Source organism: Pseudophryne corroboree, assembly GCF_028390025.1.
Source record: "Pseudophryne corroboree isolate aPseCor3 chromosome 3 unlocalized genomic scaffold, aPseCor3.hap2 SUPER_3_unloc_89, whole genome shotgun sequence".
Taxonomy (NCBI): Eukaryota; Metazoa; Chordata; class Amphibia; order Anura; family Myobatrachidae; genus Pseudophryne; species Pseudophryne corroboree.
Window position 1 is genome coordinate 128,459 of NW_026967584.1, and position 16,432 is coordinate 144,890.

The window sequence follows — 16,432 nt, forward strand, 5'->3', positions numbered from 1 at the left end:
GGCTATATGGATGTATTTAACCCCTGCCATTTTACCTCATAAAAAGCGGGAGAAAGGCCGCCGTGAAGGGGGCGGAGCCTATCTCCTCAGCACACAAGCGCCATTTTCCCTCACAGCTCCGCTGGAAGGACGTCTCCCTGACTCTCCCCTGCAGTCCTGCACTACAGAAACAGGGTAAAAAAGAGAGGGGGGGGGCACTAATTTGACATATAAACATATATAGCAGCTATAAGGGAGAAACACTTACTTATAAGGTTGTCCCTATACATATATAGCGCTCTGGTGTGTGCTGGCAAACTCTCCCTCTGTCTCCCCAAAGGGCTAGTGGGGTCCTGTCCTCTATCAGAGCATTCCCTGTGTGTGTGCTGTGTGTTGGTACGCGTGTGTCGACATGTATGAGGAGGAAAATGGTGTGGAGGCGGAGCAATTGCCTGTACTAGTGATGTCACCCCCTAGGGAGTCGACACCTGACTGGATGGTCTTATTTAAGGAATTACGTGATAGTGTCAGCACTTTACAAAAAACTGTTGACGACATGAGACAGCCGGCAAATCAGTTAGTGCCTGTCCAGGCGTCTCAAACACCGTCAGGGGCTCTAAAGCGCCCATTACCTCAGTCGGTCGACACAGACACGGACACTGACTCCAGTGTCGACGGTGAAGAAACAAACGTATTTTCCAGTAGGGCCACACGTTACATGATCACGGCAATGAAGGAGGCTTTGCATATTTCTGATACTACAAGTACCACAAAAAAGGGTATTATGTGGGGTGTGAAAAAACTACCCATAGTTTTTCCTGAATCAGATGAATTAAATGAAGTGTGTGACAGAAGTTAGGGCGCGTTGGGAAACACCCCCTAGGGTGGATAAGGCACTCACACGCTTATCAAAACAAGTGGCGTTACCGTCTCCAGATACGGCCGCCCTCAAGGAGCCAGCTAATAGGAAGCTGGAAAATATCCTAAAAAGTATATACACACATACTGGTGTTATACTGCGACCAGCGATTGCCTCAGCCTGGATGTGCAGCGCTGGGGTGGCTTGGTCGGAGTCCCTGACTGAAAATATTGATACCCTTGACAGGGACAGTATTTTATTGACTATAGAGCATTTAAAGGATGCATTTCTATATATGCGAGATGCACAGAGGGATATTTGCACTCTGGCATCAAGAGTAAGTGCGATGTCCATTTCTGCCAGAAGGTGTTTATGGACACGACAGTGGTCAGGTGATGCGGATTCCAAACGGCACATGGAAGTATTGCCGTATAAAGGGGAGGAGTTATTTGGGGTCGGTCTATCGGACCTGGTGGCCACGGCAACAGCTGGAAAATCCACCTTTTTACCCCAAGTCACCTCTCAGCAGAAAGAGACACCGTCTTTTCAGCCTCAGTCCTTTCCTCCCGATAAGGGCAAGTGGGCAAAAGGCCAGTCATATCTGCCCCGGGGTAGAGGAAAGGGAAAAAGACTGCAGCAGGCAGCCCCTTCCCAGGAACAGAAGCCCTCCACCGCTTCTGCCAAGTCCTCAGCATGACGCTGGGGCCTTACAAGCGGACTCAGGTGCGGTGGGGGGTCGTCTCAAGAGTTTCAGCACGCAGTGGGCTCACTCGCAAGTGGATCCCTGGATCCTACAGGTAGTATCCCAGGGGTACAGATTGGAATTCGAGACGTCTCCCCCTCGTAGGTTCCTGAAGTCTGCTTTACCAACATCTCCCTCCGACAGGGAGGCAGTATTGGAAGCAATTCACAAGCTGTATTCCCAGCAGGTGATAATCAAAGTACCCCTCCTACAACAAGGGAAGGGGTATTATTCCACACTATTTGTGGTACTGAAGCCAGACGGCTCGGTGAGACCTATTCTAAATCTGAAATCTTTGAACACTTACATACAAAGGTTCAAATTCAAGATGGAGTCACTCAGAGCAGTGATAGCGAACCTGGAAGAGGGGGACTATATGGTGTCCCTGGACATCAAGGATGCTTACCTCCATGTCCCAATTTGCCCTTCTCACCAAGGGTACCTCAGGTTTGTGGTACAGAACTGTCACTATCAGTTTCAGACGATGCCGTTTGGATTGTCCACGGCACCCCTGGTCTTTACCAAGGTAATGGCCGAAATGATGATTCTTCTTCGAAGAAAAGGCGTCTTAATTATCCCTTACTTGGACGATCTCCTAATAAGGGCGAAGTCCAGGGAACAGTTGGAGGTCGGAGTAGCACTATCTCGGGTACTGCTACAACAGCACGGGTGGATTCTAAATATTCCAAATCGCAGCTGATCCCGACGACACGTCTGCTGTTCCTAGGGATGATTCTGGACACAGTCCAGAAAAAGGTGTTTCTCCCGGAGGAGAAAGCCAGGGAGTTATCCGAGCTAGTCAGGAACCTCCTAAAACCAGGAAAAGAGTCAGTGCATCATTGCACAAGGGTCCTGGGAGAAAAGGTGGCTTCTTACGACGCGATTCCATTCGGCAGATTTCACGCAAGAACCTTTCAGTGGGATCTGCTGGACAAATGGTCCGGATCGCATCTTCAGATGCATCAGCGGATAACCCTGTCTCCAAGGACAAGGGTGTCTCTTCTGTGGTGGCTGCAGAGTGCTCATCTACTAGAGGGCCGCAGATTCGGCATTCAGGACTGGGTCCTGGTGACCACGGATGCCAGCCTGAGGGGCTGGGGAGCAGTCACACAGGGGAGAAATTTCCAGGGAGTGTGGTCGAGTCTGGAGACTTCACTTCACATAAATATACTGGAGCTAAGGGCAATTTACAATGCTCTAAGCCTAGCAAGACCTCTGCTTCAAGGTCAACCGGTGCTGATCCAGTTGGACAACATCACGGCAGTCGCCCACGTAAACAGACAGGGCGGCACAAGAAGCAGGAGGGCAATGGCAGAAGCTGCAAGGATTCTTCGCTGGGCGGAAAATCATGTGATAGCACTGTCAGCAGTGTTCATTCCGGGAGTGGACAACTGGGAAGCAGACTTCCTCAGCAGGCACGACCTCCACCCGGGAGAGTGGGGACTTCATCCGGAAGTCTTCCACATGATTGTGAACCGTTGGGAAAAACCAAAGGTGGACATGATGGCGTCCCGCCTTAACAAAAAACTGGACAGGTATTGCGCCAGGTCAAGGGACCCTCAGGCAATAGCTGTGGACGCTCTGGTAACACCGTGGGTGTACCAGTCAGTGTATGTGTTCCCTCCTCTGCCTCTCATACCCAAGGTACTGAGAATTATAAGACGGAGAGGAGTAAGAACTATACTCGTGGCTCCGGATTGGCCAAGAAGAACTTGGTACCCGGAACTTCAAGAGATGCTCACAGAGGACCCATGGCCTCTGCCGCTAAGAAGGGACTTGCTTCAGCAAGGACCCTGTCTGTTCCAAGACTTACCGCGGCTGCGTTTGACGGCATGGCGGTTGAATGCCGGATCCTAAAGGAAAAAGGCATTCCGGAAGAGGTCATCCCTACCTGGTCAAAGCCAGGAAGGAGGTGACCGCACAACATTATCACCGCATTTGGCGAAAATATGTTGCGTGGTGTGAGGCCAGGAAGGCCCCCACGGAGGAATTTCAACTCGGTCGATTCCTGCATTTCCTGCAAACAGGAGTGTCTATGGGCCTCAAATTGGGGTCCATTAAGGTTCAAATTTCGGCCCTGTCGATTTTCTTCCAGAAAGAATTGGCTTCAGTTCCTGAAGTCCAGACGTTTGTCAAGGGAGTACTGCATATACAACCCCCTTTTGTGCCTCCAGTGGCACCGTGGGATCTCAACGTAGTGCTGGGATTCCTCAAATCACATTGGTTTGAACCGCTCAAATCTGTGGATTTAAAATATCTCACATGGAAAGTGACCATGCTGTTGGCCCTGGCCTCGGCCAGGCGAGTGTCAGAATTGGCGGCTTTGTCTCACAAAAGCCCATATCTGATTTTCCATTCGGACAGGGCAGAACTGCGGACTCGTCCCCAGTTTCTTCCTAAGGTGGTGTCAGTGTTTCACCTGAACCAACCTATTGTGGTACCTGCGGCTACTAGGGACTTGGAGGACTCCAAGTTGCTAGATGTTGTCAGGGCCCTGAAAATATATGTTTCCAGGACGGCTGGAGTCAGGAAAACTGACTCGCTGTTTATCCTGTATGCACCCAACAAGCTGGGTGCTCCTGCTTCTAAGCAGACGATTGCTCGTTGGATTTGTAGTACAATTCAGCTTGCACATTCTGTGGCAGGCCTGCCACAGCCAAAATCTGTAAATGCCCAGTCCACAAGGAAGGTGGGCTCATCTTGGGCGGCTGCCCGAGGGGTCTCGGCTTTACAACTTTGCCGAGCTGCTACTTGGTCAGGGGCAAACACGTTTGCAAAATTCTACAAATTTGATACCCTGGCTGAGGAGGACCTGGAGTTCTCTCATTCGGTGCTGCAGAGTCATGCGCACTCTCCCGCCCGTTTGAGAGCTTTGGTATAATCCCCATGGTCCTGACGGAGTCCCCAGCATCCACTTAGGACGTCAGAGAAAATAAGAATTTACTTACCGATAATTCTATTTCTCGTAATCCGTAGTGGATGCTGGGCGCCCATCCCAAGTGCGGATTGTCTGCGATACTTGTACATAGTTATTGTTACAAAAATCGGGTTATTATTGTTGTGAGCCATCTTTTCAGAGGCTCCTCTGTTATCATGCTGTTAACTGGGTTTAGATCACAAGTTATACAGTGTGATTGGTGTGGCTGGTATGAGTCTTACCCGGGATTCAAAATCCTTCCTTATTGTGTACGCTCGTCCGGGCACAGTATCCTAACTGAGTCTTGGAGGCGGGTCATAGGGGGGGGGGAGCCAGTGCACACCAGCTAGTCCTAAAGCTTTTACTTTTTGTGCCCTGTCTCCTGCGGAGCCGCTATTCCCCATGGTCCTTACGGAGTCCCAGCATCCACTACGGACTACGAGAAATAGAATTATCGGTAAGTAAATTCTTATTTTTCAACACGTCCAGAAGCATCATGAGGGCGGCACTCGTGAGCTTGGCGGAGGTAGAGAGTGCTCAGGGCGTTGGCATCGAAGAGGGCGGCCTACCAGTGGACCTTTGTACAGAACCGGTGAGACCCACAAGCCCCACCCTCTCTACTAGCAGCAGCCATGTTTCATACCTAGCAGGGCCGAAGGTCCAACGTCCCTGGGGGGGGCGACACGGATACCTAAGCAGGTCGGCTAGTGGAGAAAGGGCAATGGAGCAAGAGTGCTTGATCATCACATCACTTTCCAATGGGCTCGGTGACTGTGCGCAGCCCATTCTGCCCCCTGCAGTAGCGGAAGAGCCAGTTCTCCCAACTGAGGCAAAAGCGCGGAGCGTGCAGGAAAGACTGGGCGCACTTAGCCCCAGAATACAGCCCATGGCTTCAGCTGTGTCACTAGGCTGCAGCAGTGAACGGTGCCCGGACTGAGTGGAGTGAGCGGCTTTAGGGCAGGAGGAGTGGGGGGCTTAATAGATTGGGTCTTGGTCCCAGCCGGCGGCTGAGAGCTATCAAGGAGGGTAGATAAGCCACTTAGTGAGGAGAACTCCAGAAAGCACGTCTGGATGGATTCAGGCCCCTCTTATTTATTATTTTATATACTAACAAGTGTGGTACATCCCTCCAAAGGCAGATCCAATCTCTTTCTCATCAGACTCTGCTGTCTTCCCTGCACTCTCACTCAGATGTTCACTGCTGCCAGTAGCACACGTATGAGAAGCAGAAGTATGGTGGCAGCTGTATAGATCCTGATATGTAATTCTCTGTATCATACTTACTGTACACACATCATCCTTATTACTAGTGAGAGAACAGAGGTAAGACACTGAAGATGGGGGTGTAACAGTGGATTATAACCTAGTAGATGATGATGATTACAGGGTATTATATGGTGTATTGCATGTAAAATACCTTGTTCCACACCTACTCTGCTGTAGCAATATACCTTATATAAGGGTGAGTAACACATGTACAGGCTTAGCAGCGTATGAGCACACACATAAAGGAATGCTACCTTACCAATGCTTCCAGGAGTAATATTAGGAGACATTATTATAAAGCCTTCATTAAAAGTTATGTTTTAATACACACATTTACTATTAAGTGTCCCAGAAAGTCGTCTTCTCCTAAAGTCGTCTTCTCCTATTGTTTACAAGATTAATATTGTTACAGAAAATTTCACATTTCCATAATGTATTTTATTTCCAGCAGATGGACACACAAACAGGAATATCTCAGAAGGACATCTAATGTTATCCCCGGATTGTGACATAAAAGATGACAGTAGACAGGATTCTCCAGGAGCTAACCCCATTACCCCAATTATACATCCAGCTCTATCAGCTGATCCCTCTGATCCTGGGAAATGTTCTCCTGATCACTCTGATATTGGTGCATCTGTTACAGCTCTGACAGTAGATACAGTGTTTCCCTGTTCTATAGATGCCAAATGTGTTACAGAGAATACAAAGCTTATTACCCATCAGCCTGCTAAGGCAGGTGAGAAGCAATTTCCATGTTCTGAGTATGGAAAATGTTTTACATACAAATCAGGTCTTGTTACACATCAGAGAAGGCACACAGGTGAGAAGCCATTTTCATGTTCTGAGTGCGGGAAATGTTTTACCTGGAAATCACAACTTGTTACACATCTGCGAAGTCACACAGGTGAAAATACATTTCCATGTTCTGAGTGTGGGAAATGTTTTACATATAAATCACAACTTGTAATACATAAGAGAATACATACAGGTGAGAAACCATATTCCTGTTCTGAGTGTGGGAACTGTTTTACATACAAATCAACTCTTGATGCACATAAGAGAAGTCACACAGGTACATCACCATTTCCATGTTCTGAGTGTGGTAAATGTTTTGCACAAAAATCAGATCTTGTTAGTCATAACAGAAGTCACACAGGTGAGAAGCCAATTCCTTGCTCTGAGTGTGGGAAATGTTTTGCCCGGAAATCACAACTTGTTATACATCACAGAAGTCACACAGGTGAGAAGCCATTTTCTTGCTCTGAGTGTGGGAAATGTTTTGGCCGGAAATCAGATATTGTTAGACATCAGCGAAGTCACACAGGTGCGAGGCCATTTCCATGTTCTGAGTGTGGAAAATGTTTTGCACACAAATCAGATCTTGTTATTCATCAGAGAAATCACACAGGTGAGAAGCCTTTTTCTTGCTCTGAGTGCACGAAAAGTTATACTAAGAAATCAGAACTTGTTACACATCAGAGAAGTCACACAGGTGAGAAGCCATTTCCATGTCCTGAGTGTGGGAAATGTTTTTCACACAAAAAAGATCTTTTTATACATGAGAAAAGTCACACAGGTGAGAAGCCATTTTCTTGCTCTGAGTGTGGGAAATGTTTTTCACTCAAATCAGCTCTTGTTATACATCACAGAAGTCACACAGGTGAGAAGCCATTTTCTTGCTCTGAGTGTGGGAAATGTTTTAGACAGAAATCACATCTTGTTACACATCAGCAAAGTCACACAGGTGAGAATCAATTTCCATGCTCTGAGTGTGGGAAAGGTTTTGCACACAAATCAGCTCTTGTTGTACATCATAGAAATCACACAGGTGAGAAGCCATTTCCATGTTCTGAGTGTGGGAAATGTTTTGCACACAAATCAGCTCTTGTTATACATCACAGAAGTCACACAGGTGAGAAGCCATTTCCATGTTCTGAGTGTGGGAAATGTTTTACACACAAATCACAATTTGTTACACACCAGAGAAGTCACACAGGTGAGAATCCATTTCCATGCTCTGAGTGTGGGAAAGGTTTTGCAGACAAATCAGCTCTTGTTGTACATCATAGAAGTCACACAGGTGAGAAGCCATTTCCATGTTCTGAGTGTGGGAAATGTTTTGCACACAACTCAGCTCTTGTTATACATCACAGAAGTCACACAGGTGAGAAGCCATTTCCATGTTCTGAGTGTGGGAAATGTTTTACACACAAATCACAATTTGTTACACACCAGAGAAGACACACAGGTGAGAAGCCATTTTAATCTTCTGGAGTATACTCATCATTGCCATGCGTTGTTCTTCAAGGTTCTTATCCTATCTTCTATGCTTTTTGCAATATACATGCTACTGCATGGTGAAATAATCAGATGTCATGCCTTCATCTACCACTGCTATGCAGATGATCTGTCTTTTGCTCCAGATACTGAGAACCCAGTACCAATCCTAAATGGTTGTCTAGCTGAGCTCCAGGTGTGGGTGATGCCAGTTGGCTGTGACTCAGTCCTGGTGAAACATGTCCTTATGGTAGAAGCTCACCAACAAAGGGCAGGGCTACAGCTCAGCTTTGCAAACCAACCAGACTTACACTTGGGGGTTTAGAGTTACAAAATGCTGATCCTTTGCAGAATCTTGGTGTCCTGGATGGTTAAGTGACACTTAGACATCAGGTATCAGCCACAATCAGATCCTCATCTGAGGAACATAGCCAGACTCCAGCACTTATTTCCCTCAGAAGATCTACCTACAGTCATACATGTACTTGTATCATCACGCAGACTACTGCAATGTCCTCTACCTAGGTCTCCCAGCAAAAGAATGACAGAGCTTGTAGCTTGTGGAGAATGCAGCAGCCAGGCTGTTACCTAACCAGCCCGTTCCTGCCACATAACACCCATTCTATGCTCCCTTCACTGGCTGCCTGTAAGATGGTGACTCAGGGCCTAATTCAGGTTTGATCGCAATGTGTGATCCAAACGGAATTATTGAGAAAAAGTTGCGGGCGCATCCACTGCGCCCATCCCGTGCATGCATCTGCATTTTCTGCAGAGGGGACGCAGAAAATGTGATTGCCTGTCAGTCAGAGGCAGTCATGGGGGTGGGCGGGCAATGTTCCATTTTCAGGGAGGAGACGGATCGGTGCGGGGGCAGTGTGGCGCGAACGGAGGGCAGAGGTGGACAAACGGGCATGATCACGGCTGTGTGACATCACATGCAGCCGCCGTGATCAAGAAGAATGCAGCGGGCCTCCTGCGCAAGCAGCGGCAGCAGGAGGCTTCACTAATTTCTACGATAAAGCAGAAATTGTGAGGCAATCGCAATTTCTGCTTCATCAAGGGGGGAGGCAGTGGTCAGCATGCTGGGTGGCCTTGCGATGGGCGGCCCCTAGCATGCTAGGAAAAGGATTGCTAATTAGCAGCATCTGCTATCCTTACTGAATTTAAACCCTCTATTAAGTAATCTTACTGAGTCCCAGCCTTGCATGACCATAATACCAGAAGCAGCTGCTGCCTCCGTACTGCCTGGGTTTCTTCCATCTGTTGATGGACTGTTAGCAGTACCATAAATTCACAAGCAGTGTTTAGATGTCGGGGAGACAGGGTGGGTGGCAGTAGTGCAGTAGCGGGGGGCTGCTGGAAGCAGTGTCTAAGTGGGTAATATTGTCCCCAAGCAGGGCTGAGGAGGGAGACAGGGCGGGGGGCAGTAGTAGGAGCTGCTGGAGGCAATGTCTATGTGGGTAAACGTCCCCAAGCAGGGCTTAGGAGGGAGACAGGGTGGGTGGCAGTAGTGGGAGCTGCTGGAGGCAATGTCTATGTGAGTAAACATCTGCAAGTAGGGCTGAGGTGTCAGAGCGGGGAGACAGGGCAGGTGGCAGTAGTGGGGTAGACACGGGGTGGATGGCAATAGTGGGGGGAGATGGGGCGGGTGGTCACAGTGCAGTACCAGGGGCTGCTGGAGACAGTAAAGAGGTGTATGGGTCCCACACAGAATCAGTTGATAATTAGACCTAATGATTATTATGCTTATTTCTAATTAATTCCTTGTATGTGTTACTGTTATTTGCTATGTCACCCTTTATGTAGTAAAGTAGTGCTGCCACCGATCTCATATAATTTGTAGTAACTTGGAAAAGATGAGATATGAGGTGCACTCTGGAAGCTTATAGGGGGTTAATCAGAGATGATCGCAGATGTGACATCACACAGCCCAATCCCCCCACCCCCACCACCCCAGGGAAATGGTCCCGGCCCGCCCGCGTTCACCCCTCAGGGATGCAACCACAATGTGTGTCTGTGTGGCCGCTGTGCATGTGTATTTTGCCAGCACCGGGTAAACTGCTCGGAGACGCTATTGCGGAAGAGTCTGAATGACCCCCATAGGCTGTTGTGTAGGGTAAAGTATTTTTTAAGTTTAAAATATAGACAAAAATATGTGTATTAAAGATATGAAAAAAAGTTGTTTAAAAACAAAAGATTTCCGGTGTAATTTTGGCTGTGTCCGATTTTGACAGCTCATTTGAATAGTGGGATGATATTATGGGGGGAAGGGGTGGTCTCTGTGTAATTAATTTTATCATTTGTTGGTTTTAAATAAATTATGTCTATTCAACTGTTCTGTTTTTTTCTTTTACTTTGTGATAAACTGTTTTTAAAGTAAACCGATGGACAATAAGTCAGTTGCGCAGTTTCCTCAATGTTACGCTATGTGTAGCACCACTTAGCGTACCTTTTGAGCGGTGTGATGCTCTTGTAACACCTTGGTGAATATATATGGCTACAGCAATATAACACACACTTAGACCTTAGTATAGTGTCGGAAGTGTCCCTGACGCTTCGCCAGATTAACAAAATAATTTAGTGGAGACAGAGGGGTAAATTAGGATTAGAGGTCCAACCCAATAACCATATATATTAGTCCCTAGCGGACACAAAGGGATAACAATGCTACACTGTAGCAACACAATACAATTCAAAGATACAGTAATACATGCAATAATATACAACAGACGGGAAATAAATGCGAGTACAATTAGCAATACAACTATACCAATACAATAGTAACAGTTACCTTCATACATACGCTGCGCCACCGGATTCCAGGCCTCAGTCGTCTTACAAGATGACCTCTGAGAAAGGTGACTGAAACCTGGCCCAGGTGCGTCCTTTTATACAATGTTCCAATAACAGTACAATGGGGAATGTAAGATCTTCCATTGGTCCAGGGGCGGGACATATTCAGTACACCATGTGTCATTGGTCAGCTGGAACACTGAGCGACACCTAATCTTGTGATGTGATTACAGGTTACTTCTGGGCTCCCACCTAAAGACCAGTTCACACCGACCACAGTATCATACAGTAATATACATGAATCCGGTATCGCTAATAACTTGTTGCCGTAATATGTGACAATATCCTCACAACCACCGAATTATTACTTATGTGACCCTGAACAATTTCATCCCATACACGATGTCCTTACACGGTGTCCTTAATATTTAATGGAACAATACCTATATATATATATATATATACACACACACACACACACACACACACACACACACACACACACACACACACACACACACACACACACAGTTAACCAGTTGTGTAAAGGCAATGTATAACTCATTGTGTAGGGGACAGGTCAGTGCTGTGTAAACCATAAAGCCAGAATACATAATACATATGACATATCACTCTTAATACAAGTATAAATATCTGGTCTGTATTTTATTGAATATAAATACACAGGATTCTGGTGTGCATGAATGTGTGTTAAGCACACAATCAAGAATCTGCATATCTTTAGCTATTGTATCGTATCTGGCTTCTTGTTTGTTAGAGCAACACGGGACCAAGACGCAATTGTTATTGTTAGCAATTGGGGCAAACAACGGTATTTACACATTCACTCAGTCCAAGGTCTATCTTCCATGGAAACAATGGCTGTTTGGACAGAGCAATCTGATACTGTATGTTACACACTACAGGAATTTGTATTTCTGGCTGTAATACATTTGAGTGTATGTAAGAAATATTTGCTATTTTGTTACAGTATATTTATTAACAAATGCATCTTCTACCGTAATGCGCACAGTAACTTGCTGTTACGGTTATTCGCGCCCCCTACCGTATTAGCCATTAGCATGCGTATTTGATGCAGGCATCGTAGACGCATCCATTGGTAAATTCCATAGTGTATTCTAAATATTGAAATATGCAATTTTACTTTGACAACTTGTAGGTGAATTAGGGTTGTATATTTAAAAAAAAAAACTTACCTGACCCTCGCCTGGAAATGTCCATGTATGAAGGTATGGGAGATACCTGCTGCAGTCCCTTCTACTTACATTTGGGAAGTCCGGTTGTTTTGGGGAAATTAGCAGCAAATAGTAAATGATACATTGGCTCCATAACGTCTCGCTGACCCTCTGATTTTTACAAAAATATGTTACACAAAATGACATGTGCATTAACAACCATTAATTGTACAAGAAAAAATAGGATTTTAATACCTACCGGTAAATCCTTTTCTTAGTCCGTAGAGGATGCTGGTGTCCACTTTAGTACCATGGGGTATAGATGGATTCGCAGGAGACATGGGCACTTTAAGACTTTTCAAAGGGTGTGAACTGGCTCCTCCCTCTATGCCCCTCCTCCAGACCTTAGTTATAGGAACTGTGCCCAGGGAGACAGACATTTAGAGGAAAGGATTTACTGTTAAATTAAGGTGAGAGTCATACCAGCTCGCACCTCAAGCATGCCGCAGAACATGGCATTCAACAGAACACAAGCCAACGGGCATGAACAATTGCAGCAACATGCTGACAATAAACGTAGCACAACATGTGTGTAACCACAAACTAATAACTGTAGGTACAGTATGCACTGGGACGGGCACCAAGCATCCTCTACGGACTAAGTGAAAAGGATTTACTGGTGCAGTGGCGTAACTACTGCCCCCGCAGCCCTCGCGGTGGCTTGGGCGCGGGGGGCTGCGGGGGCGCCACTGATTTAGTGCAGACTGACATGCGGACGAGCGTCCGCATGTCAGTCTGCGGTCTCCTTCCCTCCGCTGGAAGTGCCGTTCGTGAGCACTTCCTTTATTAGACCCGCGGCCGCCGGAGACCCAGGAGGGACACAGAAGAGGCGTGCGCTGTGCCCTCCGTGTCCCTCTTTACAGCAGGAGAGCGGGGAGCGGCGGCGGAGGAAGCAGGGGGGGGCAGGCACTGAGGGGGCATATCGCACTGGGGGGGAATATCTGGCACTGGGGGCATATTTGGCATGGGGGGGAATATCTGGCACTGGGGACATATACGGTACTGGGGGGGGGGGAATATCTGGCACTGGGGGCATATACGGCACTGGGGGGAATATCTGGCACTGGGGCATATGTGGCACTGGGGGGGAATATCTGGCACTGGGGGCATATATGGCACTGGGGGGAATATCTGGCACTGGGGGCATATGTGGCACTGTGGGGGAATATCTGGCACTGGGGGCATATGTGGCACTGTGGGGGAATATCTGGCACTGGGGGCATATGTGGCACTGGGGGGGTATATGTGTACCTGGCACATGGGGGGGCGCTATATTTGGCACTGGGGGCATGTGAGTACCTGGCACCGTGGGGGAATATCTGGCACTGGGGACATATGTGGCACTGGGAGCACAGCCCTAGCAACAAGGACTACCTCCTAGCAACGAGCATGACACCCAGTGCATGAAACACCTGGCAACGAGCATGACACCCAGTGCATGAAACCCCTGGGAACGAGCATGACACCCTGAGCATGAAAACCCCTGGCACCGTGCATGGAACCAAGAGCATGAAACCCCTGGCAACGAGCATGACACCCAGTGCATGAAACCCCTGACAACGAGCAGGTAATTGAAAAGTAATTAGAAGCCTTACTATAGGACTTAATGTGTAATGGGCATTACGGTGTGTGGCATAATGTATCACGGACATTGCGGTGTGTGTCATAATGTGTCACAGGCATTACGGTGTATGGTATACTATATCGCGGGCATTGTGATATGTGGTATAATGTCTCAGGGTCATTGCAGTGTGTGGCATAATGTATCACGGACATTGTGGTATGTGTCATAATGTGTCAGGCATTACGGTGTGTGGTATACTATATCATGGGCAGTGGCGTAACTACTGCCCCCACAGCCCTCGTGGGGGCGCCACTGATTTAGTGCAGACTGACATGCGGATGAGCGTCCGCATGTCAGTCTGCGGTCTCCTTCCCTCCGCTGCTGTTAGGAGGGACACGGAGGGCACAGTGCGCGCCTCTCCTGTGTCCCTCCTGGGTCTCCGGCGGCCGTGGGTCTAATAAAGGAAGTGCCATTCGTGAGCACTTCCTTTATTAGACCCGCGGCCGCCGGAGAACCAGGAGGGACACAGGAGAGGCGCGCGCTGTGCCCTCCATGTCCCTCCTTACAGCAGGGGAGCGGCGGCCGCGGAGGAAGCAGGGGGGGCACGCACTGAGGGGGCATATCTGGCACTGGGGGGGGAATATCTGGCACTGGGGCATATGTGGCACTGGGGGCATATATGGCACTGGGGGGGAATATCTGGCACTGGGGGCATATGTGGCACTGTGGGGGAATATCTGGCACTGGGGGCATATGTGGCACTGGGGGGGTATATGTGTACCTGGCACATGGGGGGGGCGCTATATTTGGCACTGGGGGCATGCGAGTACCTGGCACCGTGGGGGAATATCTGGCACTGGGGACATATGTGGCACTGGGAGCACAGCCCTAGCTACAAGGACTACCTCCTAGCAACGAGCATGACACCTAGTGCATGAAACACCTGGCAACGAGCATGACACCCAGTGCATGAAACACCTGGCAACGAGCATGACACCCAGTGCATGAAACCCCTGGCAACGAGCATGACACCCTGAGCATGAAAACCCCTGGCACCGTGCATGGAACCAAGAGCATGAAACCCCTGGCAACGAGCATGACACCCAGTGCATGAAACCCCTGACAACGAGCAGGTAATTGAAAAGTAATTAGAAGCCTTACTGTAGGACTTAATGTGTAATGGGCATTACGGTGTGTGGCATAATGTATCACGGACATTGCGGTGTGTGCCATAATGTGTCACAGGCATTACGGTGTATGGTATACTATATCGTGGGCATTGTGATATGTGGTATAATGTCTCAGGGTCATTGCAGTGTGTAGCATAATGTATCACAGACATTGTGGTGTGTGTCATAATGTGTCAGGCATTACGGTGTGTGGTATACTATATCACGTGCATTGTGGTATGTGGTATAATGTCTCAGGGTCATTGCAGTGTGGCATAATATATAACGGGCATTGCGGTGGCTTGGGGGAGATAAATTTCTAGTTACGCCACTGTACTGGTGAGTATTAAAATTCTATTTTCTCATACGTCCTAGAGGATGCTTTAGTACCATGGGGTTATACCAAAGCTCCAGACCGGGTGGGAAAGTGCGGACGACTCTGCAGCACTGATTGACCAAACTTGAGGTCATCATCGGCCAAGGTGTCAAACTTGTAAAACTTAGCAAAAGTGTTTGACCCTGACCAAGTAGCTGCTCGGCAAAGTTGCAATGCCAAGACCCCCCGGGCAGCCGCCCAGGACGAGCTCACCTTTCTAGTAGAATGGGCATTTACCGATTTCGGTAACGGCAATCCCGCCGTGGAATGAGCATGCTGAATCGTACCACAGATCCAGCGTGCAATGGTCTGCTTGGAAGCAGTACACCCAATCTTGTTGGGATCATATAGGACAAACAGAGCCTCTGTTTTCCTAATCTGAGCCGTTCTGGCGACATAAATCTTCAAAGCTCTGACCACATCCAGAGACTTTGACTCAGCGAAGGCTGGTTTATATGGAAAGAAGAAACCACCTTCGGCAGAAATTGTTGACGCGTGCTCAATTCTGCTCTATCTTCATGGAAGATCAAATAAGGGATCTTGTGAGACAAGGTCGCTAACTCAGACACCCGCATTGCGGATGCCAAGGCCACTAAAATGACCACTTTCCAAGTGAGGAATTTCAACTCTACCTTCTGTTTCACGAATGTCTGAACTTCTAGAAGGGAGGCCAATTGTTTCTGAAAGAAAACCGATAAGGCTGAAATCGGTACCTTAATTGAGCCGAATTTGAGGCCCGCATCCACACCAGCTTGTAGAAAATGGAGAAAACGTCCTAGCTGAATCTCTTCCGTAGGAGCCTTCTTGGATTCACACCAAGACACATATTTTCTCCAAATATGGTGGTAATGTTTAGACGTAACTACTTTCCTGGCCTGAATAAGTGTGGGAATGACTTCACTGGGAATACCCTTTCGGGCTAGGATCTGGTGCTCAACAGCCATGCCGTCAAACGTAGCTGTGGTAAGTCTTGATACACACACGGCCACAGCTGTAACAGGTCCTCACACAGAGGAAGAGGCCAGGGATCTCCTATGAGTAATTCCCGAAGATCTGGATACCAAGCCCTCCATGGCCAGTCTGGGACAATGAGGATCGCTTGAACTCTTGTTCTTCTTATGATTTTTAAACCTTTTGGAATGAGAGGAAGTGGAGGGAATACATACACCGACTGAAACACCCACTGTGACACCAGTGCATCCACTACTATTGTTTGAGGGTCTCTCGACCA

General features: G+C 47.9%; 1 protein-coding gene across 2 annotated transcripts in view; it reads left to right on the forward strand.

Moving 5' to 3' along the window:
• Positions 1–10,375, forward strand: part of LOC134984856 (oocyte zinc finger protein XlCOF6-like) — a 96,348-nt gene extending 85,973 nt beyond the window's left edge. For both annotated transcript variants that reach the window (XM_063950332.1, XM_063950333.1), the window contains one exon: positions 6,215–10,375. In XM_063950332.1, the coding sequence (XP_063806402.1) occupies positions 6,215–8,031 (1,817 nt within the window). In that variant the 3' untranslated portion in view covers positions 8,032–10,375. The remainder of the gene's footprint in view (positions 1–6,214) is intronic.
• The last annotated feature ends 6,057 nt before the right edge of the window (positions 10,376–16,432 follow it).